The sequence below is a fragment of the Chinchilla lanigera genome, unplaced genomic scaffold (assembly GCF_000276665.1).
Source record: "Chinchilla lanigera isolate Chin_1 unplaced genomic scaffold, ChiLan1.0 scaffold00005, whole genome shotgun sequence".
Classification (NCBI taxonomy): domain Eukaryota; kingdom Metazoa; phylum Chordata; class Mammalia; order Rodentia; family Chinchillidae; genus Chinchilla; species Chinchilla lanigera.
The window spans coordinates 5255731-5280977 of NW_004955406.1; the positions used below are offsets into that span (position 1 = coordinate 5255731).

Consider the following 25247-nt stretch of genomic DNA (forward strand, 5'->3'; position numbering starts at 1 on the left):
AAACCCAACCCCTCCTCAGTGTTTGATTACCGATTTTATAAAACATGTTCCTTAATAAGTGGCAAAATCAGAACCTATAGAAAGTAATCTTGGGTTGCTAACAGAGGACTGCTTAGGAAAAATATGGGAACCTTTAATCTCATATGGGAGTTATATTTGGCAAAAAAGACAAATCCAGAGTTCTATTGTTGTCCCCTTTTCTTCAGAGTTTGTATTTAAAATCAAGATGACTTTAGCTCAACAGATTATATTTTAATATCAAACCAATATAAATGTATTTATGTGAACATCACATTTTTATACATACTTAAAAAACACACAGAAGCCTAGAGAAAGATCATATATTTCAAATATAATAATGCTGATGAGGCAGGGCAGATCCAAGGACCTTCTGCAGAGGACGTCTCCAGCGGCCGACGGCACGAGCTGTGCCGCGGCTGCGGGCTCTCCGCTGCATGCACCAGGACACGCACGAGCACAGGGACGGGGCTTGCTGTGGTTTTGTTGTCTCCATGAACTGGGAAGTCTTTATTGTAGAAAGGACAGATAATTTAAAAGGTGAAGACTCTTCTTTCAAAATACTGCCGAGTGACAAATTTACTTCATGAAGACCAGAGTTAGTCATTCTTTTTCCTTTGGGGTTAGTGGACCAGAGTTCCGTTAACTCACTCAGAACAGAAGCTATAACTCGGTTGAGTGTTCGGGGCTACAGAAGTCATCCTGGGACTTTCTGTGGAAGTATGTACAGATTTTCCTCATGGAGCTGGGAGTAATGGTGACCTAGAAGAAAATTTACATTTCAGAGACTGCCCAAGATAAAGTTCAGTTACACCAGCAAGTTAGTACTAACAGTACCTTAATTTAGGATGCCTAGAAATTTGATTAGTCAGTCAGCTTTCAGTCCCAAATACTTTTGATGGCAATGTTACTTTTGGTTGATTTATAATAAAATAGTTTTAAAAATATTTACCAGTTAAGTCTCCTAGTAGGAACTAAAGCAGTTATAATTACCATTCTCTTTGAAATGAATTAGTAAATCCCTCGTTTTATAAACTAGGTTAAGTATTTCTCAATTATCATCACATAAAAAAATTAAAGAAACTTTAACTTCGGCTAGGTGTGGTGGTGCACACCTATAATCCCAGCGTACGGGAAGCTAAGGCAGGAGGATAACTGTGAGCTTGAGGCCAGGCTGTGCTATATAGTGAGTTCAAGGTCTGACTGAACTACACAGTGAGACCCTGCCTCAGAAACAAACAAACAACTCCCCTTCAAACAACTTCTGCTTCAAAAAATAAAGACCAGACCAGGTGTGGTGGTGCATGCCTGTAATCCCAGCACTCCAGGAGGCTGAGGAAGGACGATTGCTACGAGTTCAAGGCCAGCCTACACTACAAAGTGAGTTCAAGGCCGGCCTAAACAGCATAGTAAAAGCCAGCCTCAAAAAGAAAAAAAATAAATGAATAAATAAACAAATAAAGACCAGTACACTGTTTTTAAAGCTTTTGTCCCCCAGTTTTTTTGAGATAGGGTGTTGCTACGTAGTGCAGGCTAGCCTTGAATTCACTATGAAGGCCAGGCTGGGCACAAACTCATTGATTCTCCTGCCTCAGCCTCCTGAGTGGTGGGATTGGAGGTATGTGCTACCACACTCATTTTAACATTTAAAAGATTTACATAAAAAATTTTTTTTATGAAATTACTTTTCTGCTAACACATACCTGAGACCAGCTCCTCTGAGAAAAACAAAACCAGGAATTTTGCATAGGGGCAAAGAGGAGTTGCAACTTTGAGCAAAAAAGGAAAAAAGACTCTTTAAGCACTTGTTTTGCTCCCCATCTTCCACAGCACAGTCTCGGGTAGTCTATCCTAGACAGCCTTTAAAGTGCTTCCAGTTTGTTTTCCCTAGAGCTAGGTGGTAGGTGTCCTGATAACAGTGGGGGATATGAGCACATTTTAAACTAGACCTGTCCTACCAACATCCAGCTTCCACACTTTAAAAGGGCAGATGTTGCTGGCTGTGACTCCTGGACTGAAGTTCTATCACCGCGCCACTTTCTCCAGCACAGAACAAGAGCACCACCAACTACCATGGCAACTTCCCTAACCCTCTCCCTGAGCCTGTGAACTGACTAATGCGAGCTTTCTGTTCCCTGACTGGGGCCCGCAGCTCATTCAGTGCTCACGGCTACTTCCGCCTCCACCTGATAATAAATAAATCATACGCTTGTTAGGTTCACAAATGATTTCTGCCAGCAACATCTGTTATTGACATCATCTAATTAAATATTATGTCAACCAATGAAATATGAGGCCTACAAAGTTAAGTACACTATGGTAAAATGCAGAAGGTTTAAAAGAGTGGATATATTGCTACTTGGGAGGTTAAGGCAGTAGGATTACAAATTTGAGGTGAGCCTGGGCAACTTAGATCTTGTCTCAAAAAAGCCGTAGCTCAGCGTAAGGTCTTGGGTTCAATTTCACATACCCCTCCCACAACCCCCCCCCCAAGACACAGGTGTCAAGAACACCGGTGCAGGCAAGACCACTATAAAGAACTGGGGAGAAGCCATAAAAATCTAGGAGGGTTCTGTACTTTAATTGCTTTCTAAGTATGTAAGCTTCATTTTATTTTAAATAATAAAATATAACACAAACTGAAAATCTTCTTAAGGATGCTGGCAACTTTCCCAAAAACAACAGCTTTGTCTACCAAAAAAGGACAGCATACTCTCTAACAGGGAGGAGAGGACAGATATTATTGAAGTGATATCCTGGAGCATGAGGAAAGTTTTATTTTTACTTATTTATTTATTTTTACGAAGAAAGCTTCAGTGAATCAGGCAACAAGACTAAGGAGCATAAGCCTTGACAGGAAGGATTTTAATGGGTATAAACAGGGTTGCCAGATAAAATACAGGACACCCAGTCACATTTGAATTTCAGATAAATTTAACTAGTAAGTTTTTAAAAATCCCACACAAATTTGTATTGTGTTTTTATGTGCTAAACTCAGTAACTTCAAGAATAAATAGATTTACTTTTTTTTCTTTTACGCACTCTGACTTGAAGAGACATCTGTATATGTCTGGCCCTCTTCACGTTACAAGATCTGTCTTCTGAACACTGCAGACTTACCAGGCCTGGTGACGTCTTTCCGTTCTGTCTCCTGGATGTGGGTGTCTGGGACGACGGACTCCGTGGAGATGAGTTCTCAGCCTTCCGTTTGGCTGCCATGGCCAACAACCAGTTTTTATTCTCCGGGGAGCTGTTCTCTTTCCCCGCCACTTCAGACCCTTCTGCACATGGTCTCAAAGGAAGAGGCAGTGCCGCACAGCTCTCTGAAGCGTAAGGACTGATGGGAGAAGGAGGCTCCGAGATACTCGTGGTGGCTCCTTCCATCTTGCTCGCTTTGGCAGGACCCAGAGAGTCTTTACTAAGGTCTTCCTGGTTACCGGCAAGGCAGCACAGATCCAAGTGAAGGTTTTCCACTTGGCCATCAAGCTCAGTCACACAGTTGCAACTCTTCACACACTTTTGCTTCACACTCTCCAGACAGCTCGAGTCTAGTCGCCTCTTCACTCTATTTCTAGACTCGGAGCACGAGTCTGCTACAGATGACTTCTGGCTCACAGGAATGAGAGCTTTTCTTGGAGATGTGATCTTGGTCTCAGACGCAGGTGGAGTGATGGGTGGCGATGAGGAAGGTGTGCGGGTCACCCAGTTTCTAAGTGACATCTTGAAAGAGGAGAGTGGCTTCGGAGAGACGGAGGAAACTGCGCCTCTTCTGCTGATGGGAGAGCGGGCCTTGGCGGGAGGGGTTTTGATGGAGGCCGTGGGAGTATTTGAAGGGAGAGGGAGGTCTCCAGCACAGCTCGGCGCACAGGCTGCGGAGGACGGGGAGGACAGGGCCGGGCTGCTCTTTACCCTGGGGGCCTTGGCAGGAGTGCTCTGGGTGCTCGTTACTGCTACTGAAAAGTGAAGAGAGGATCATGATAATCAGAAGTGAAAGCCACAGAGAAGTCCCTGAATTCTCATTAAAGAAAATGATAGCTAATTTGATCACCTAAGGGTCTACTTGCCAGTAAGTGGGTTATATAAACCACTGGATGTTATCACACCCTTTCAGTATTTTCCTTCCCCTTCCCAGCCAGCCTCCCGATGACCCTGTTGTACAATATAACTTGTAAAAATCTAGAAAAGGGGCTGGGGATTTAGCTCAGCGGCAAAAGCGCCTGCCTGGCAAGCGCAAGGTCGTGAGTTCGGTTCCCGGTACCGGAGAAAAACAAAACAAACAAAAAAAAAAAATCTAGAAAGTACAGAAAATACAAAGAAAGATCTCAAAGCACCCAGGTAAATCACTTAGCATTATTTTCTCCATTTGTCAGTGTAACATATATTGTATACCTCAAATTTTCATACACAAGAACATAATGTATATTACTGAGTAACCTTTAGTCACTATATTTTTTATTTTCTAGTGTATAAATTTACTGGGGACGATGTGATGTGCTGACATATGTATACATTATAGAATGACTAAATCAAGACAACGTATTAATCACCTCACCTTTTTCGTAGTGAGAATGTTTAAAATCCATTCTTAGAAAATTTCAAGTACTATATATCGTACATTAACTCTAGTTACTATGCTGTACAACAGACCCTGAACTTTGTTCCTTTTTTATATATGAAATTTAAAATACTTTGACCAGCATCCTTCCATTTGCCCTCCTCTTCCCACCTCCCACCTTGTAACCACGAATCTATTCTGCTTCTGAGTTCAACATTTTTATATCCCATATAAGTGAGATCATGAGATATTTTTATTTCTGTGCCTGGCTTATTTCTCTAAATCCCTTCTAGAGTCACCCATGTTACTGCAAATGACATGATTTTATCATTTTTAAAGACTAAACAGTATTCCACTGTGAATATGAGCCACATTTTAATCCCTTCATTTGTTGATGGATACCAAGGTTGATCCCGTATCTTGGCTTTTGTCACTGTGGCTGCAGTGAATATTGGTGTGCTGGCGTCTTTTCCACATACAGATTTTACCACCCTTGGCCATATCCCCAGCAGTGATGGCTGGGCTAATTTATCTTTTTGACAAAACACAAGAGGTAAAATGATATCTCACTGTGGTTTTAATTCAATTCCCCCTGGTTATTAGTGATGAGTATTTTTTACATATTCCTAGAGTGCTGGGATTACAATCAGGTTGGTTATTCACAACCTGCCTCCTAATATATCATGAACATTTCCTACGTGAACACAGACTCACATTACTACCATTTTAACAGTGACAAAGCATACTGAGGTACTGGTACTCTACAGCACAGCTAACAAGCACTTCAGAGAGGGTAACAGTGACACAGGCTGTTAAGCGGAGCTGTCATGAGAACTGTGTATAACCTTGATGGATGCAGGGAAAAGGAGGCCCTGCAAACAGAAACACACAGGTCTAAAACCGCGCACAGGCCCTTCCTATGGGACTTGGGCACAGCTGTTCATCTTTGATTCATCTTCCACATGTATTAAACAAAGACAGTTCCTTGGTGGACAGTATCTAGGTGTCCTTGTCCCTTTGCTTACATACAACAGCAAGTATGGGGAGTGGTGCAGCGCTGGGGATGGGACCCAGGCCCTTCACGCTGAGCCACATCCCCAGTCCTTTTTCATTTTGATACAGGAGCCCACTAAATTGCCCAGGCTGGGCTGGAACTTGTGATCCTCCTGACTCAGCCTCCTAGAGTGCTGGGATTACAATCAGGACTAGCACGCAAACTCTTATAAATGTTGTGCTTCTTTACTCTCAGACTTTCCTATAGACAATATTTATTTTCCTTTTGAGCTTCCTAAAACACTGTTCTTGTCTTTAAATAACAAAAAAGGGTATCTATTTCTCAGTCTTTGAATTGTAAACCTGATACTTAATTCAGTTTCGTTACTGAGTTGCATTTATATGCAACTGAATTTAGGATGAGCTCCCGTAAAAGTGCAATCTCTCTTTTAGCAAGAATAGAGATTTGCAAGTACTAACTTTAGCCAGTTTATTATCCTGCCCTATTCTCCTGTGCTTTTCACTACTTAAACAGACTGGCCTTAAAACAGAGTAAGTCTACAAATTAACTTTTGCCTAAACATTTCTCATCAACCACACATTCAGAACCTGCTGAAGTAATTTTCCTTTAGAAAAGACTTCATAAAAGTGACCTGTCCATGGAGCCCTGGCGTGGTCCTCACCCTCCTGCCCTAGAGCTTGAGGACAGTTACTATTCAGGCGGAAAGGAAGTTCTCACCTGCTGCACCCTCCACTGCAGGCCACACTCCTCAGTGCAGGCCAATGTTCACCGCGCTACTCCCGCAGCCATTTGCTCTGCTTAAATGGGTTGAAGTAGACATTTAGGGCAAAAGTTCTAAAACAGTGTTTGCTGTACAATGCAGCAACTCTAAGATGGGACTGGAGAAGGAACAGGGACAGGGCAAATAGGTTACCTAAGTTTCTGATATTTGCATGGCACCACTGGGAGTGTTTACTTACAGCCAGCAGAAATCTGTTATTGGAAAACTGGGAAATTTCCTTTCTTTTGGATGTTATGACCTGGGGGTGGGGAGTCAAGGAGAAGATTTTGTTGACACTGACAGTTCACAAAATTTTGGGTCAAATTTAATCTTTTATTTTTTGAACAAATTATAAAAAACAAATTTCATGGTTAAAAATTTTAACAGTATAAAAGGGAAGAAAGTAAAAAGTAAAAAGTCCTCATTTTAACCACCTTGTTTCCACTCATATTCTTAGGCATGCCACTATTTTCTATGTGTTTATTAGCATATACAAAGGTATCCGCACATACAATATCTTAAAAATGCAACCAAACTCTAGTGGATATTACTGCACATAAATGTACATGTTCTGCAACTTACTCTTTTATTTTTCTCTCTATTCCTCTTCTAGAGATGCACTGCACCATTTCTCACAGTCAAGCAGCATGTCACTACAGGGGCGTACACCTTCAAATACTATACTCCACTGAGTACCTAAGCAACTTAAACGGCCAATCTCCTAAAAGCCACATATGAGATCTGATAGTAAGAGGTAATAAAGACTGGATTACTGTCCCATGGGCTTCTTGAAAGTCAGTTCCTTTGAGGAATGAGCAAGCTTACTGATAATTAATTTGTAGCTTTTTTCTAGATGAAGGTTAACCACCCGCCTCACCCCACCTTTGCAGCCTTATCACGTCCGGCTATGTTAGGATCCTGTTCCAGGAGACTACTTGCTGCTTCCTGAATAGTGTGCCCTGCCACAGCTCTGTCTTTCTTCATGTGGTTTTCTCGGCCTCCCCTGCCAGGCAAAAATCCTCCTGGTGTTTCAAGGCTCTGATTATAATGTGACCTCTGCTCGGAAGTGTTCACAAGCTTCTTTCCTCCTCATCAGCAAGGCTCTCTTCTCCCAGAGGAAATGGGGTCTCAGAGCCCCTGGTTAACATAACTAGGAGAAACGTTTACAATGTACCAGAGAGTTCACATTTGCCTCCTAGACTAGACTGTGAGCCTAGACAATGGGTGCTAATCTTGGGACCCAGTGCTCCTGGGTGCCTGGCAAGGAATTGTTAAAAATTGTTAAATTTCAACACTACTGCAAGGGATAAGGCTGAGGTTCTAGGCACTAGAAAACTACTATATCCTGCTGACTTGGGAGACTGCAGCAAGCACATGGGATAGAAGAGCTAACGTTTCTTCTTTAAGATTAAGATAGTCATCCTTGTCACTCAGTAATGCCAAGATCAATTGTTCTCAATCCTAGCTGTACAACAGATTTCCCCAGATGCAGGAACTGGGCCTCCAGCCTACCAAATCAATCACGGGGACATACAAACTTTTAAGTAGCTCCACAAGTGATTCTGATGCTCCATCAAGGCTGAGATATACTGTCTCATCCACTACATCCCAGTAACTTCGGATCTTAATGGCACAATGGATCTTTGAGCTTGAATTTCAAGTTCATTACTCTGTATCTACTGGTAACGTGAGGATCCCTGTTCACTGGCTCAGTACTTAAAGGATTTTTGCCCTGGGCTCACTGTTTCTATCCCTAATATCTGCTCAGTTCATAGTGACGACAAAATTCACACATGTAATCACTCGAATGTTGGTTTCTCAGATTCTTGATCTCCTACAAAACTCTTCTTTCACTTGCCTAAGCCAGCTTCTTATTTCTCGACTTCCAATTCCCCATTATGTTCATTTCACTTATTCTGCTCTGCTCACCACCTATTCTTCCAGCTTCCTTTAGTACTTCAGTTGCAATAACCTTTCACTCCTGGAGTCCCTCGGTCCATGTGTAGAACCACTTGTACGTGGTCGCTCAGCTCTCCTCTGCCTTCAGTGTTCCTCAGCCAGGTTAAATCCCATGGGCAGTCATCACAATCATCTTCTCCTGTCTGCCTTCCACTTCTTGCTCATGTCTGCACATGTGCTTTGCTAAATCAACCTCCTAGTTAAATTCAACTCTGCCTGTACCATATTTCTCCAAAAATAAGAATAGGTCTTATATTAATTTTTGCTCCAAAAGGCACAGTAGGGCTTATTTTCAAGAGATGTCTTATTTTTCATGTACAATACTCTATATATTTATGTAAAAAAAAGACATGTATTCATATACAGTCATGTCATCTACTGGAATATCTTTGTAACTCTCCAAACCCCAAATTCCAGTCGGAATTTCTTGCAACTCCATTTTCTATAGAACCACTGGCTCCAATTTCTCATGTCTAGCAACAGAGCTCTCCTTAAATGAACACTTCATGTCCATGTAGCCTGCTCGTACTGTACTGACAACACAGCTGTCAGTGATTTTATCCCATGAATTCTTCACCCAAATCATGATCTGATGCAGGCTGGGATTCAGTTTCCATGCTGACTTCTCTCCATCCTACTTTCAATGCAGTCTTTGATTTCCATGAGCAAATGGTCCTTAAATGGCTTGTTTATTACTTCAGAGTCTGAAAATAGGCAGTCATTTCTGTAGGAATCATTATTTGATCCATTCTTTTCGCTGCAAGGAAGTCCTTCATGTCTTTAGCATGGCAAGTGCTGGCTGACTAGACTAGCTAATCCTAGACCAGCAGACTTCTTTAGTCACCTTGCAAAACAAGTGACAGAATTAAATCCACCCTCTTCCTTATAACTGCTTGTATGCACCAGGCCTTTTCAGTTTCAAGAGAATAAATGCCTAAAACATGTTCAATCTTATCTTTCTTTTTTCTTTTTTCAAAACAGCATCTAGCTATGCAGTGCAGGCTGGCCTTGAACTCACTGTGTAGCCCAGATTGGTCTGGAACTCACAGCGATCCTCCTGTCTCAGCCTCCCAAGTACTGGAATTACAGGTGTGTGCCACTGGATTGAGAACCAACTCAATCTCATTTTCTTGCCCTTAGTGATAATTAGAAGTGGGGCTTCTTTCCATCTAGATCAACTACCAAAATACAGGTAACACACCACTTCTGTAACGAGTGGAGGGAATGCAGACTGACAAGGCGTCCCCCTGACCAATGTCCTTTGAGACCCTTGGCCTATCAACATTGCAGCTTCATCCACAGCAATCATGTTGCACAGCTGGTATTTAGAAAAATCAATGCCATCAACAAAGGACTTGAATAACCACATCTAATAACCTCAGTATCTTCAGCTTGAACAGTGCTGTCAGTCTTCTTATAAAGGCAGATTGTATCACTGAAGGAACCAGGCAGCCAGTCGTGATGCTCTGACTTCTTCTGGGAGCATTTCTAACTGTGGTGCCATTGCGAGAGCAAATGTTTGAACCATGCCCTGCACACAACCAAAGCCTCTGTGCCCCTGACAGCAGTCCACTCACAGGGCGTGTCTCCCAGCCCAGGCAACGGCGTCTGCGGACCTGATCCACGCTCGCACTGCTCAGTGCTTCCCTCACCCACCTGTTGACTGAGGTATCACACTCTGCTCACAAGTTTTGGAGCTTTCAGAAATCCAGTTTTTTTTTTTGCACAAAGCAATCAGACTCTTTCCCAGGAGTCCTCCATGAGTCCTTTCTTGTACTTGATGGAACAGCTATTTCTTTCGTGCTCATCTTATTTAGTGGTCAAAATATTATTCCCTTTAAATTTACCATTAAATCAAGTGTTAACTGAAGACTTACAAAACAAGGGTGGCAACAAAAATAATACCAACAGTTAAGAATGATGGATGGTCACACAAGGGACAAAAAACTGCAGGCACCAAATTCAGAAAACCATGTGAGGGCATTAAGTATGTCTGTTACAACAAAAAGATTCACATTAGATACAACCATGACCATTTGTTTTCAAGTGTGCATGGTATTCATGCATTGTTCCTGTTCTCTGACTGGTCATTTGGAAGTAAGTCTCAAGTTTACCTGTTTACACAGGCATTTACCTCTCTTCCAAAGGCATCTGCTAGGATATTTACAAATATTTAATTATAATTTATATATCGTGTAAATATATAATTTATATTATTGTGTAAGTATTAATGTCAGCATACTTTAATATGCATATTTTATTAATATAATATATAATTATAATATTAACATCATGTAATATTTACTAATATTATTTAATAATTCAATGTTTGTCAAGTGTTGCAATTGCCACAGTAAATGTGTCTTGTCTGGCTCATGATTGTAACTGGGGCTTATTTTTGGGGTAGGGCTTATATTATGAGCATCCTGAAAAACTATGCTAGGGATTATTTTCTGGTTAGGTCTTATTTTGGGGTTAATATAGTAATACACTTATACCTGCACTGCAAACATATAAATGTGTTGAAAGCCTGCTCTCAATTAATGATGGCTAACCCCAAGTCAACTCTTCCCAACAATCACATGTCCCTGGTCCCATACTCTTCTATTACCTAAACGACTATTTCAGAGTTCCTTATATCCTCAAATCTCTGCCATCTCTGCCCTCGTGCTTATTCTTAACTGATCACCTCAACTCCTATTTTACTGAGAAAATCGTCATCAGAACAAAAGAAAACTTTTCTAAGTCCCAACCATCCCATCTCTTCAGCTACCTGCACTGCATGTACATATTCTGCCTTTTCTCCTATCACTATTCTTTGTTCTCCTGCCAAAGGCGTAATCCTCTCCTTGCAGATTAAGCTAGTTATGTCCTCACCTGTATTCAAAGACTGTTCCAGAAAATTTTTCTGCATGAATTTCCCCCCTAGGATCCTTCAAATCCCATACAAAATGCTGTATTCCCATAAAAAAGAATGAAATGGGAGAAAAAAAAACTCCACTACATTTTAACTCCAATTCTTTCTGTAGCTACTTCACTGTCTTCTCTTTTACAGCAAAACTCCTTGACAGAGCTGCTTATACTGGCAGTGTTCAAGTTCTTTTCTGTCACCAATACGAATGACACCACTCAGGCCACCACAGCTCAACCAAAAATTAGTCTCATTAAGGCTACCAAATAACCCGTATATTGCCAAATCGAAAGTGTAGGAGACGTGAGGAGGACCGAGGCCTAATTGGCCTCCTCTGTGAGCACAAAGGAGAAAGGCGTCACATCACGCAGGCGCATGGCACGTTACAGGTTCTAGGGAAGTCAGTACAGCTGAGAGCAAGTTTACCTAAGCATGTTCCTATGTTTACCTAAGCATGTATGTGATGGTTGACACACTGTGTCAACTTGGGGAGTCTAGAGGTTTGGCTAAGTGACTCAGCAGGAAGCCAGGGTGCTTACTTTGTATACATCCTGAGCCTGTGGAAGAGGAGGGCATGGAGATTATGTGAGAGCTGCACACCCCTTAGGTGGGGGTAGCCTGTTTGCAATGTAAGGCAGGGAAAGAAGCTGCTTGCTGCCATTCCTCCTTTTGCTCTGGCTGCTTTACTGTTCGGCTGCCATTCCCCCCTTTGCTCTTGCTACTTTGCTACCTTCTGCCTCGGAGCCAGCCAAGTATGGACTGAAACCTCCACAAACTGTAAGCTAAATAAACCTTTCCTTCCTTCATTTTGGGTGTTGGGTATTTTGTCTCAGCAACGAGAGAAAAGTAACCAAGACAATGTATTAATGGACATTGGGAGGCAGATGACTCCTGTGTTACTTTAACTGCTTGTACCCGTGTTTGAGTGAATAAAAGCAGGATGAGCCGGACACTCAGGGCTCCTCTGGCGACTAGAGGCGAGTGTCCCCTGGTTGCCGCATGCTACACTGTGTCTGTGTGTCCTTCATCTGCGTTCACCCTGTGGTGAGGGGTGACAAACTAGCAAGACTGGGTCCTTACAAGCGGCACCTGGGTGGGCAACGATCAGGAGTGGGCTGATTCCCCGTGGGCTGTGCCTGGGGTAGAGACCTGGGGCTGGTGTGGACTAGTGGTTGCTAAAGCCAAGGTCTGTTTTTAAGTCTCACCTTATTTTTTGGTATACCAGAACCATTTAATCAAATTTATCCTTTGTCCCTTCTCTACTTGGCTGCCAGGGCATAACACTCTTGTTTTGTTCTTATTTCTCAGGTTGTGCCTGCTCGTAGCCTTTACTAGTATTTGTCACTTCCCTGACCTCCCAACAGTGGGATGCTCTGTTTTCTGTCTGTACCTAGCTTCACCTATGTCATAATGAACGCCAAATTCACAACTCCTAGTTGAGCTGCAGACTCCAACAGCTACCTGCCTCCCCGACATCTCCATTTGAATGTCTAATAATTATACTAAACAACTATCTACATAGAACTCCAGCTTCCCTCTCAAAACTGCTCTTCCTATGGGGGTTCCTAGTACATTAAAGAAAGTCCATTCTTCTATCTTTTCAAGCAAAACCTCTGAACTCGTCTTTGGCGATCCCCTGCTTACATCCCGTATCTATCTCTCAGTATATTCTGTTGGTTTTATCTTAAGTGTACCCAGAATTTGCTGACTTCTCATATCTTCTGCTGTTACACATACAGACGTCACCATCATCACTTCCAGGATCATTTCAATATATTTTAAAATTAGCTTTTTGCTTTTGCACTGATCCCCTTATAACAACTTCATTTTCTAGTACTATTCTCCTGTCTCTCCTTTACTTGTGTTAGTCACAGGGACTACAACCTCATTAGCCTCTGGAAGGAAGAGAAAATCTGCCAGCCCTGCTCCTGCTCCAGGGCCTCACACTTACCATTCTGCCTGCCTGGAATGCTCTTCTTCACAATATCCACACGGCTCACTACTTCACTTTCTTACTCAAATGTCATTCTCTTAATGAGCCCCCTATCACCTAACAGAAAAATTGAACAGCACTTCACCATTTTGCCTGTTTTCCTTTCTCTAAAACACCTGCTGCTAAGCACTATTTGATACAATACATATTTACTTCTTTATTTACTGCCTCTCATATTAATATGTACACTGTATCTTTGGGATTTTAAAATTTTTGGTTCACTATTGACTAAGAGCAGTGTCCATACAGAGCAGGTGTTCTAGAAGTTATTTTTTGCATTAACCCACCACTGTGTTCCACTACTATAGAGATGATATGCATATAGTGCTAAAAAAATGTTTTTGAAAAGAACAAATGTCAAGAAGATGGTGCTTTAAATACCAGAACAAGATCAAATATAGCTTACCACTATTTCCCATAGGACTTAACAAATGAAACCATAAAAAAAAAAAACCCAGCTTAAGAAAATGTAGAATATCCTTACCTAGGCCAGATCTTGTCTCTTTTTTCTTCTGAGAGGCCCAACCCACTATGGAATGCTTATCTACTCCTGGTTTCTCTTCTAAGCCTCTATTCAAGCGCCAGATTTTTAATGTGTTGTCATCAGAGCAGGTAGCAATCTAAGAAGAACCAGGAAAGGAGTGATGAAATTTCAAGCAAAGACTTAAAACACAGTAAAAGTAAAAACAGATGTATCCTAAGGGCTCATGACTGGAAAATTATTTTGTCTGCCATAATAAGATACAGAAAATGGTATCTGAAAGATCATGACTTCCATTCCTTGCTTTCAGGGACCATTCCACATTTTCAAAGATGTCGACTCTAGCTGCTTCTTCATACATTTACTGATGATAACAACTTTCGTCACCATTAATTTGTGACCTAACCTAAAGTTCTATAGCAGGCTCATCTTGTCCTCTCCAGAAACTGAGCAAGTCATAATTTTTACCACCTTCTACCCTGACTCTGAAATACATAATTAACACACCTTTGTAACCCTCTTTATGTTAAAATCACCAACATTTCTATGACTTTCTTTTGAATTCTTAATGTGCTGCTGATGGCTAAAGTAATGGGATCATTTCCAAGACCAGACTTAGCCCATGACTCTACCAGGCCATGACAAGTACAATGAAACCGTTCCTTCGAGATTCTCCTTAGATAGGTAAGGGGCAATCTGGGAAAACAACATGTTCACTAGGCAGAAACAAGTTAAAAATAACCTTTGCCCCTTCAAAAATATCTGACCATTCCTGATTGTGGTCTGAAGCCTTTTATGGCAGAGAAAGTCTAACTTGAAGAGCTTGTGGCAAATGGCCACTGGTACCAGAGTTATTCTCCAGCATTTGTTTATATAATTTCTCTATTTCAGTCACTAAAGAGAGAGAAAAAAGAACACATGTTCTCTTAGGTTTTGGCCCCCAAGAGACCAGCAACTTTTTCTTTTCCTTACTGGGAGGCCACAAGAAGATACCGCATATTTAACTGCTCAAGAAGAAATGTTTGGAATCCTACGATCACTCTATAGTGCCATAACAGTAATTATTTACAGAGCACCTAGTGTGTGTCTAATTTACATTCTTTATCTTATTTAATCCTCACAGTACAAAAAACCTTGAACTCAAATAATCTCATCTGAAAAATGGGAATAGAGTTATTTGTTCAGAAGTACCATATTCTATCCCCCTAATTCAAAGCTGATGAAAAATCACTCAGTATAGGCAATTAGCCTTGCCATCTCCTTGAAGTCTCTTTTCTTGTAGGAAATAAGGATAATTCATGATGGCTGAAAAAAGATTACATAATCAACTGAGTAATTAAAAAACTCATCTTAGTAAGTTCCATGAAGATACAATACCCTGCATTAAAAGCAGATATTTTACTGGGAATTACATGGAATCAGGGAAGAAAAAAATGTCACTGGGATACAATTATGGATAATTCAAGTAATGATTAAAAAAGCCAAAACACTTGTCCTGAAGCAGAACACTGAAATGGTAACAGGAACAAAAAAAAAAAGAAGAGAAATCCACAATGATATTGGAAAGCTAGCAGGAATATCATAAACAGGCCAGACTATGAGAAGTTCTTGGAAGATTAAAAAAAAAACCAAAAAAAAACCTAGGTGGAAACAACAGGCAACAAAACCTCAAAATATCAAACATTCATCAATGAAGTGAAATTTCCTATGGAACATAGAATACCAAAGACCGAAGGCAATGGGGCTTGGGAGAATGAGTGGAACTTGGGCTACTGTGTAATTGCTATATACACGTGGAGTTTGTTTATGTTTCTGGCCTTTCTACATTTTAGGTTTCCTTTTAAGTGTCACATTTTCAACTCAGTTTCACTGCATTTTACATTTCTTGACACATGCAACATTCAAATGTAGGTATATTTTCTTTTTTCTACAGTGTCTAAAACATTTCAGGCCTACTTTTTTCGAAGTTTAGGTACAGGTTAACATATTAAGACTTCATAGGAACTAGTGTATTAGTCAGATGTGAAAATCCACATTAGACTGCAAAGAATAGTCAGAATTTACCTTTAACACACACTGATCATATGCAAAGTGAGAAAGTCTAGTTTTAATCTGAGATCGTTTTTCACCTTAGATCTTAAAATCAAATTTTCAGTTAAAACCTCAGTCTATAGTTAGAGGGGGAATGACTAGCAATCCACCCTTACTCCTTAGTGCATAAGGTGATTCCTCTGTTGTCAGAGAAAGGCAGAATATGTATGAGTAATGCTGATAGAGACCCTGGGTGACCTCTACAATTTTTAAATGTCTAAAGGTAAAAATAAAAACCTACGTGGGAACAATAGATAATAAAACCCCAAAACACCATGTATCATACATGAAAAGAATTTTAAGACAGCCTTTGTCTCTCAAGCAAACCTTGAGAAAACCTACAAAACTCTGATCTACTTTTAAACCCATTACACAGACTTGTTCACAAACCTTTGTGAAGTCAGACGGACACCAGCACACAGATGTGACCTCTTGAGAATGACCGAGGAGCACTGTAGGTGGATGCCAGGGTGTAGAGACCTGGCCAATCAGAGAGAAACAGAAAAGTCAGTGTTAGGTCTCCCAGGCAGAGGCTCTGAGTCTCTAACTGTGCCGTAGAGAGCTTTAGGGTTGTTAGCAAAGGCACCTAAACCAAAGTAAATAGTTACAAACAAAAGAGTTCAAATGGAGTATTTCTGTCCCTGATCTGAGGAAATACAATGAGAATAGTCAAGACAAGTAAAGAACGTGAGGTTAGATCCCAGGGTAGTTCTTAATCCAAATTAGGACTACCTGGCTACGCATATCTCTTTCGACTAAAATTCAGGATGGACACTGTCCCTCTTTCCTTAGCTGGTGAACTTCTCAGAAAGGTGAAACAAAGTTGACAGGTAGAACGCTTCGAGCAAGTTGAGTTCTGCTTTCGTATACCCCGCACACTTCCAGACCTTCTCTAGTCACCTACTTCCAGGAATCCTAAATTGACTGTGAAGCCTGAGGGGGCTGAACTACGAAACAAGCTCTCTTGTGACAAAAGGACAGAATTCCTTCCAAAAGACTCACTGACCCTTACCACAATCCAAAGCAATACTCCTTCATTCTGAAGGTATGGAAGCTGGATTTTACATGGCACTTTTGGAGAAAAATATTTTGCCTCTAAAATTTTATTTTAGTAAATTTAAAGAAATTTTACATTTTCAAGTGAGTTTCACATTTTACAGTTTTTAACGCATAAAGGGTCACACTGTGTTGTACTGCACACCTGACTAGAAATCTTACTTTCCTATTACTAGATTCTACCTGTGCTATGCATTTGATAGCATCATATAGCTGATGCAGTTGAGGTGTCACTAAAGAAGACAAACTCACCTAACTATTAACATGTTTGTCTGAAGAGCAAGTAGCTTGGAACTGAGAGGAATTATTCTGTTACTTTTTCTGAGGTTCCGAATCATGGCTCATTTGTATGGAGAAAGTGGAGGCAACTTTGGAAAGAATAGTTTTTAGAATGACTAAGTAAACTAACAGATTCCTCAGATTGTAGTTAAGAGATGACACTGACTCATAAGGTTATCTGACTCAATTACTCCTCCTCCCTTGGGTTACATGGCACATATGCACTGATTCAGAAGGCAAAGGAAGACGGCAGCGTCTAAACCGCCTTACCAAGTTAATTACACTTTAATAGAAAAGGAAGCTTTTCCTATATCCACAAAGATCTTATAGCCTGGTGAGTATTACAACGCCACAGAGACAGCAAGTCATTCTTTCCTAGGCTAACATATTTAACAAGGGATTTTTAACATAGCCTCTAACTCTCTCAGCAGTCACAGACATTAGCCCACTTGTTGTGTTTGGAATGGCCCCACCCATTAAGTTCTCTACACAAGGCCCCAGTGGGTCTGGTAACAAGAAGTTAAAAGAAAGAGAAAAGAGGCAAGGGATATATATAGCTCAGTGGTAGAGTGCTTGCCTCACATGTGCAAGGTTCTGGGTTTGATCCCCAGCTCTACAGGAAAAAGGGGGAGGAAATCCGCATATTCTTTTGACCAGGCCTCGCAGGGACACATCATTCTTGTCCATTAGTTTACCCTGCTGACTGCCTCTAGCTTTTCATGTCAACACACTTCTTCCTTAGAGAATCTAAATGTGTACACAAAGGATTACAATAAGTTTCAAGAAAAACTGAATATCCACCAACAGAATGTATGCATTTTTCACATTGTCTACAGGGTTTCAGAAACAAAAGAAGAGACCTTTGGAAAAACTTCCTACAATTTGATAAAAATGTAATAATAATAAAAATAAAAGCCAGCATTTGTTAATCGAATATCATAAGCCAGGAAGTTTACATGGCATTAAAAGTTAAACAGACTTAAATGTCATGTGACCACGCAATTCTATACTTAGGTACATACCAAAGGAGAAATAACATGTTCAAACAGAAACTCACAAAAATGTTCAGTGCAGCTCTAATCATAAAGTCAGAAAGTAAAAAGAACTCAAATGACTATCAATTGACATACAGATAAACAAAATGGGGTCTATGTATACAGTGGAATATTAGTCAACCATAAAAATAAATGAAGTACTAGCAAATGCTGTATGTGTGAACCTGGATAGCATTATGCTAGGTGAAAGAAGTCAGACACAAGATGTCACATATTATGTAATTCCATTTGTATGAAATGTCTAGAATAGGGATATCCATAAAGAGAGAATGTAGTTAGCAGTTGCTAGGGTAGGGGGAATGGACAGTGACTGCTAAAGGGAATGGAGTTTCTGCTGCGATAAATGCTTGGAATTTATTTATGCTTTCAGGTTCTTACACTAGGGAGATAATACAGTGTTTACACGTGTGGGTCTGATTTATTTCACTTAAGAGTATGGGCTCAATAGGAAAGAACAACTGGGATGAGGGAAAGGAGAAAAGAAGGAAAAAATATATGGATATATTCATAAGATAGCTAAGATAACTGTACTACTAATTTCTATTGGTAGAAAGAAATAATTTCTTTATTCAAAGGAACAGTTAATGTTTAATTGTTTGATCAATCTTGCATACCTATATCTGGCAATCTGAGCAATTACTTTGTAGATAATAGTAAGTAATTAAACAACCATTGCTGATTTCCTATCATCTTGTTTTGAAATTGTATACCACTTTTATAGTTTTTGGATTGTTTTGTTTTTGTCCTTGTTATTTTGTTTTTGATCTTTTCTCTTTAAAATAAAAACAATGCCTGGAAATTACTGATAATAGTCCACAATGTTGTGATTATACTAAGAACTACTGAATTGGATACTTCAATTAAAATGGTGAACTCTATGAGGTATGAATTCACTTTGATACTACAAAAATTATTCTAATTATATGATTTTATTTAAAAGCCTCCCTTTCCTTTTACGTAGGAAAGAGACTAATAAGAAACATCCACAGTTAAGCCTTTTAGGGATGATCACACACAGAAAATTGACCTTCCCTAAATATTCTTACAGAATAAAGACTTCCAAGGTATAAGGAATCCCAAAGTTAAAACTAGGAAGTAAATGGCTCTAAATTCAGATTTCATAAGGCACTTTGTGTACTTAAACACACACAGAAAAGATCAGCACTTTTCCTCACAAAATCTCCTTCCCCTGCCCAGTTGGAAATCAAATCGAATCTTTATTTCTGCCATGAGATCATTTACACTTCCTAAAGTGTCAGGCTCAGTGTTTCGCCAGTCAGCGGTGGAACTGCTGTGCCAAATCAGTTTATTTATAACCACTTCAATTCAGCAGCTGTATCAGAGACAAGCCAGGGGAGAGGGGATAGGAGTGAGGGCAGGACAATGGGTAGGAAAATAAAGTAGAATGCTAAATCTTCTTAAGTCTCAATTCTCAGTATCAGAGTCTAAATCTACTACATCTCCCCTCTCTGCGACAGCAGTGAAGATGAAAAGGGCATTCGTTCTCTTCTGTCGTGAAACTCCTTACTTTTACTGTGCCTCTGCTCTTTTTTGGCATGGAAAAATTCCAATGCTTGAAAAGAATTCTAACCTATCAAACACACAGAATTACAAGACATCTACCAACGCGGACATTCATCTTGCATAGAATTACCTTGAAACCACAACCTACTCTCTCTTTTTTTTTTTCAATCATGGAAAAGAGAAACTGAGCCACCTTACTAGGCAAACTCAATTTTAGGAGCTGCTAGCTTGCCAGGATATCAAATATCAGGGCCTGTACGCTGAGTTATGTGTGGACAGGGAGAAGAACATCACATCTGAACCACGTCATTCAGCAGTCACATGTGACGAAGCCTAGGAATTCAGAAAGGGTCACTCATGTAAGTGGCAGCCACTGATTGGATGTCTGAAAATGGGTTAGAAACCACAGCCAAGTATCTTTCATAAGGGAAGAAATATTCCATTAATTTTCATTCACTAAAACAAAAATTTTAAAAGTTCCTTGTACCATAGAAGACAGCTAAAGGAGTTTAAGAGTTGGCAAGAAAATTTTTTTAAAATAAATTAATACACACATAGAACATATAATTATACACATAATTATATATATGCACAATTTCTAAATTTATCTAAAATGCTTTTAAAAGAATGGTACATAGGGATTTTTGCATAATTCTTTACTATAGTTTTTGGTATGAAATTTCAGTTGGGTTTTTTTTTCTTTTAAGAATAAACTTCAAAAAGTACAGACGTAGGAATACAATTCTCTAGTTGAGTGTCAAAAGTAGAGAAAAGAATGTAGTTAAGACAGCAAGAGAAGGAAAAAGAAAAATAAGCATAAGACCAAATTTGAAACTCAAAATTTAAAGTATGAGACCGAGGCATTAGTACTAGTGACATACACTGATAAAGTTTAAAACTCAAGAAAACATTTTATAGAGAAGAAACTAGGTAAAAACTATTTTCATAGGAAGGAGTCTCTAGTATGTACTTTATAAGCAGAGCTTCATTTAAAATACAATAAATAAAAAGGAAAGAAATGTGCTGTAGAAAGTACCAGGCCCACCATAAAAGTATCTTATGTAGAACAATATCTCCACCTTGTGACCATTTAGGATTTTATTAAGTTGTCAAAAAGGTAGCTTTAAAGTTTTGCAACTGTAGATATACTGAAATCACTTTATCACTCCCCCGTGACTTTTTCTTATTAGACTTCAAATAGGTAACTTTAAATTTCTTAGTTTACAGTAGTCATTTAAAAAAAAAAAAACTGTTTAATAATACTATTAAATAATTAAATAAATAATATATACCAGCCACATCTATTTTAAGAGCCTAAAGGTTGGCTACTTAGAGAATAAAGAATATAATTGGTATGCAAATATGTCAGTGACTGTTTCAAGCAAGGTCTTCTAAGCGAGTCAAGCACAAATCTTAAGAACCAAAGTACTACTCTGAAGTGGAGTCGAAAGCACAAGAGTAGAAAGGCAGCACAGCACTCAATTTAATGCATGTGCACCCAAGTGCACCTTGTGCACTGCACCATGAGCTGCACCCCTGGCCCCTCACTACCCTTCTCATTCTGTTTCCTGACCATCCATGAATAGAGGATGTGGACTATCAACTTCTGATAAGCTTTGGCCATAATAAAAGTGCACATATTCTTTGACAGTAAGGTTTCAGCTATCTTTCAGCTATTTCAGCTTCAGAGGAGAGAGGCAACTTTTAACAAATACCTGATGCAGGAAAAGATTATAGTATGTGTTTACATTACATTTAGCTCATACTGGACAAAAAAACTTTACTTGTAGGGGAAGGTGGCAACTTACTTTCCAGATGTAGGCAGCTTCATCACTTGAACCACTGAGCAAAAACTGGTCATCTGGACTAAGACTTGACTTTACATAAAAGGTAGAATTCTGGTGTCCATTGAAGACAGCCACTGCCAGAAGACAAAAATAACATTACTTAGTTATTGTTATTTCCAGTGTTCAAATGTTCAAATAAATATAGACAGTGTGTACGTATGTGTGTATTCCAACAACTTTTACCACCGTACTGACTGCTGAAGTAGACGGTCAAGCTAGCTTTATTCACCATGTAACAGGGAACTGGACATTGGTCAAAAAAGGAAAACCCTAAAAAAGGCTTTATTTTAGACCTACCATCATGAAGTTGGCCTAAACATACTGTCTGGCAATACCACATGAGAGAAATGTGATGGAGAACATTCTTAAGAGAAAAGAATGCAGGGAAGGTCAATCCAGGAGTAAAATGAAGATTCACCCCCCTTTCTATCTCAGAGTGGGGCTTTTCCCATTGCATTATAGTTTGGTCTTATTTCTCAGAGACCGCGAGCCTCTGTGGGATACACTTCAAATCTTGTTCTCCCCTCTCTAGGTTTTACAAGGTTTCGACAGAGTAAATCCTCAAGTATTTGTTCCAAGAATAGGTAAGGAGCAGTGAAGACGACCTTGCAAATTCTGGCTAAAACTTACTGATAGCTTATCTGAGAGACGAACCTTACCCGCCAACAGGCTGAAGTAAAGTAGCGGGGAAACTATGCTCACACAGGAGACGTGAGGTTAGGGTTAGCCTTCTCACTGTACACAGCAAAAGAGCAAGTTACCGTATCTAGCCCAACATGCTTTTGTCAAGTGTTTTTATTCTAAGGAAGACAAAACCTAAGGCCCTTGGCACCAGAACACTTCTAAGAAATTCAAGAGAAAATCTCATTTATTGAAGAATTTAAGGATAAATTTAGGCAGGGGAAAAACTTATAACTCCTTTTAACAGAGAAAAAGAAGTATTAGTAAGGGACTTAGTTTTCCATCTGTGCTCACAGAAATTCTTTCCTTTTTCTACACTAAGTGGAAGAGAACTTTGTATTTATAGCTTTTAAAGGAAAAGTCTACAAATCAAATATTCCCCACATCAAGACATTTTTACTGTGAAAGTTAAACAGGATATTAATCAACTCAAGACACATTTATTATAAACTTGCTGTAACAGACAAATCCCTGCAAAGTAAGGAGGCTCCTTTATGGTGAACACTGCTCCAAAAGTATAATTGTTCACCCACAACTATACAACCAGACATGGAAAACTAACGACTGCATTTGCCACAAAACCTGTCCGTATTTGTTGCCCTCTGCTGGCCTAAGAAAGGCTGGTATGATGTTTTATTGCCTATTAGTCTGGCTGTTAATCTGTGTTCATGATAACTTGATAAAGACATAAAAATAAATAACATTCATTGAAAGGAAAGTTTTGTATTATTATGCATTTCTTTTTTTAAGAAGAGTCATCCTTATGAATATCACTTAGCATAAAACTATAAATAAAAAATGGTAACTGAGTCCAGGACTTTTCTAAAGTCTTGAAAAAAAACAAATAATCACCACACATCACATATCACACACACCCACACCCCTTGCAACACACAGCCAACGTTCAAATTCTGAGGAACAAATTAAACAATCTATCCAACTATCTTTGAGAACAAAATTATTTTAGGAGAAAAAAGTTACGAAATTACTAACGAAGTGTTTGATGGCTAAGGGACAAACTCAAGGTCCGTTTAGTGCCACACTATAGGAAAATAAAAAGAACTCTTGTACATCTGACAAGAGTCAGGGATTAGGCTTTATGTTTTTTGGTGGGGGTGGCTCTGGCGATATAGCTCAGACTGGCCTCAAATTCATGGTAATCCTCTTGTATTAGTCTTCTGAGTTCTGGGATTACAGGTGAGTCCCACCACACCCAGCTAGGCTTTATCTTTTAAGGAACAACTTTGAAAAGTCTATTTTGTATGATTAACTAAACCAGCAGCTAGCCAAGTTCCGATTTAAGGAAAACAACAAAAAAAGTTACAAAACCTACTCCCTTTTCCACATACTCTTGCTCTTGTTTCGAAAACATCAGGTCTGATCCCAGGCACTGGAAGTGCCAGCTATGGCACATATCGAAGTCCTAATGAGACTGCAAGGGGAAATCTTTGGAAGCTTCTCCAAGATCACAACTAACATGAAAAAAGCTCTGTACTACTTTGAGACATCTTGTTTATTAGCACATTCTACTTTACTGGGAACTAAGTAGCTCTGGGCATAGGTCATGGAATTCAAAGTGTTCCTGACAGCAAGGCCTGAGGAAGAACCAGGACACTAATATGTAGCTTGCTTAAGTCATTACTAGTAATTTGTAACACAACCTTCTTAAAGCATGCTTGAGAAACCTTAGTTTCTCTTTTAAAATATTTATTTATTAGCATCAGATTCTATTTTTATATTCTTTAGGATACAAAGAAAGGCAGGGTTGAGGAAAAAAAACTACAAAAAGAAAATGGCCCCTGTCCAATATTAAAAAGAAGGTGGAAAGAATGTGGAACTATTCGGGGAGGAGGTCTGAAAAAATCAGGCCCTTTAATGTGTGTGTAGGTTGGTGCTGTGCTGGGGATAGAACTGAGGGCCTCATGCACACTAGGAAAGTGCCCTACCACTGAACTATAGCCCTACTGCCTAATCTTAACTAAGAGCCCCCAAAGAGGACAAAAGTTAAGCAGAACAATTTTCTTTATCCTGAAAGCTTGCAGAATAACATACTGTTAATTTTAAATATAGTCCAAAGGGCATGATTTCAGGAGACTCACGATTAAAATGAAATCAAGTCACCATATAGAGAAGGACTGGTTATTTGTGAAATGGTCACAAGGGAAGAACCCCAATAAAAACATCATTAGAACCAATTAAAGACAATGAAGTCCTCATACAACTCAGTAAGTTTTGTTTAAAAAAAGATGAAAGTATCATTAACAAAAAAGCCCTACTAATTTCCTGGTAAGAGAATATGAATCACTAATATCTTACCTGGAGAGGTCTTTAGTCCAGTCATATTGAACATGTAGATGTTGTCATCTGTGCAATTAGCAAATAAAGTAGAGCCAGTAGAATCCAAAATCAGACTGGAGTATCCTGGGGAAAGGAAATTTAAGTTATCATGTCCTAATGATGATGAATAGACCAGGGGCTAAAACACAAAGGCAGAAATAGATCATTGCACAAGACACTATCAGATCGAGACATCAGAATTTTTGGTTCTCAAAATGTATACAAATCAAAAATATTCTTAAGTTTGAAGATAACACATTTCCTCCAGTCTATGTTCTCAAACTAGCCCATTAAAAACTTTTTTAAAAAAATTTTAAACAGAAACAGCTCTTCCAAAAAGTGCCACAGTCTGTATAAAGGCTTACCTAGTTTTCGAGTGCTGCTACCTGGGTACAAGAAAGACTTGGATGCTATGGGTTCTTGTCGATAAGCAGTGTAATTCTTGCGTAAATCCCATATTTTGATTATCCTAAAACCCAAGACAAAGTTACTTGGTAGACTTTCCCTCACCCCAAACAACTTTACTCACAGCAAATGTGAAATGACTTCAACTTCTCTGGCACTTTTACCAGGTACAGTGAGGACAGCTCATTGGGAAACAAACTGAACTACTTTATACCATTGTTTCCAGTGTCAGGCTTATAATTCTGACAAAACGGAAACAGATGTGATTTGACCCAGTGAT

The 25247-nt window shown here is 39.5% G+C and overlaps 1 protein-coding gene across 3 annotated transcripts in view; it reads right to left on the reverse strand.

Moving 5' to 3' along the window:
- Positions 1-326: 326 nt before the first annotated feature.
- The window catches only part of Dtl (denticleless E3 ubiquitin protein ligase homolog (Drosophila)), a 43517-nt gene continuing 18596 nt past the window's right edge, over positions 327-25247 (reverse strand). For all 3 annotated transcript variants that reach the window (XM_005374751.2, XM_013520188.1, XM_013520193.1), the window contains exons 9-15: positions 24928-25031; positions 24542-24646; positions 21506-21618; positions 16174-16263; positions 13696-13831; positions 3139-3971; positions 327-780 (exon numbers count right to left, since the gene is read on the reverse strand). In XM_005374751.2, the coding sequence (XP_005374808.1) occupies positions 682-780; positions 3139-3971; positions 13696-13831; positions 16174-16263; positions 21506-21618; positions 24542-24646; positions 24928-25031 (1480 nt within the window). In that variant the 3' untranslated portion in view covers positions 327-681. The remainder of the gene's footprint in view (positions 781-3138; positions 3972-13695; positions 13832-16173; positions 16264-21505; positions 21619-24541; positions 24647-24927; positions 25032-25247) is intronic.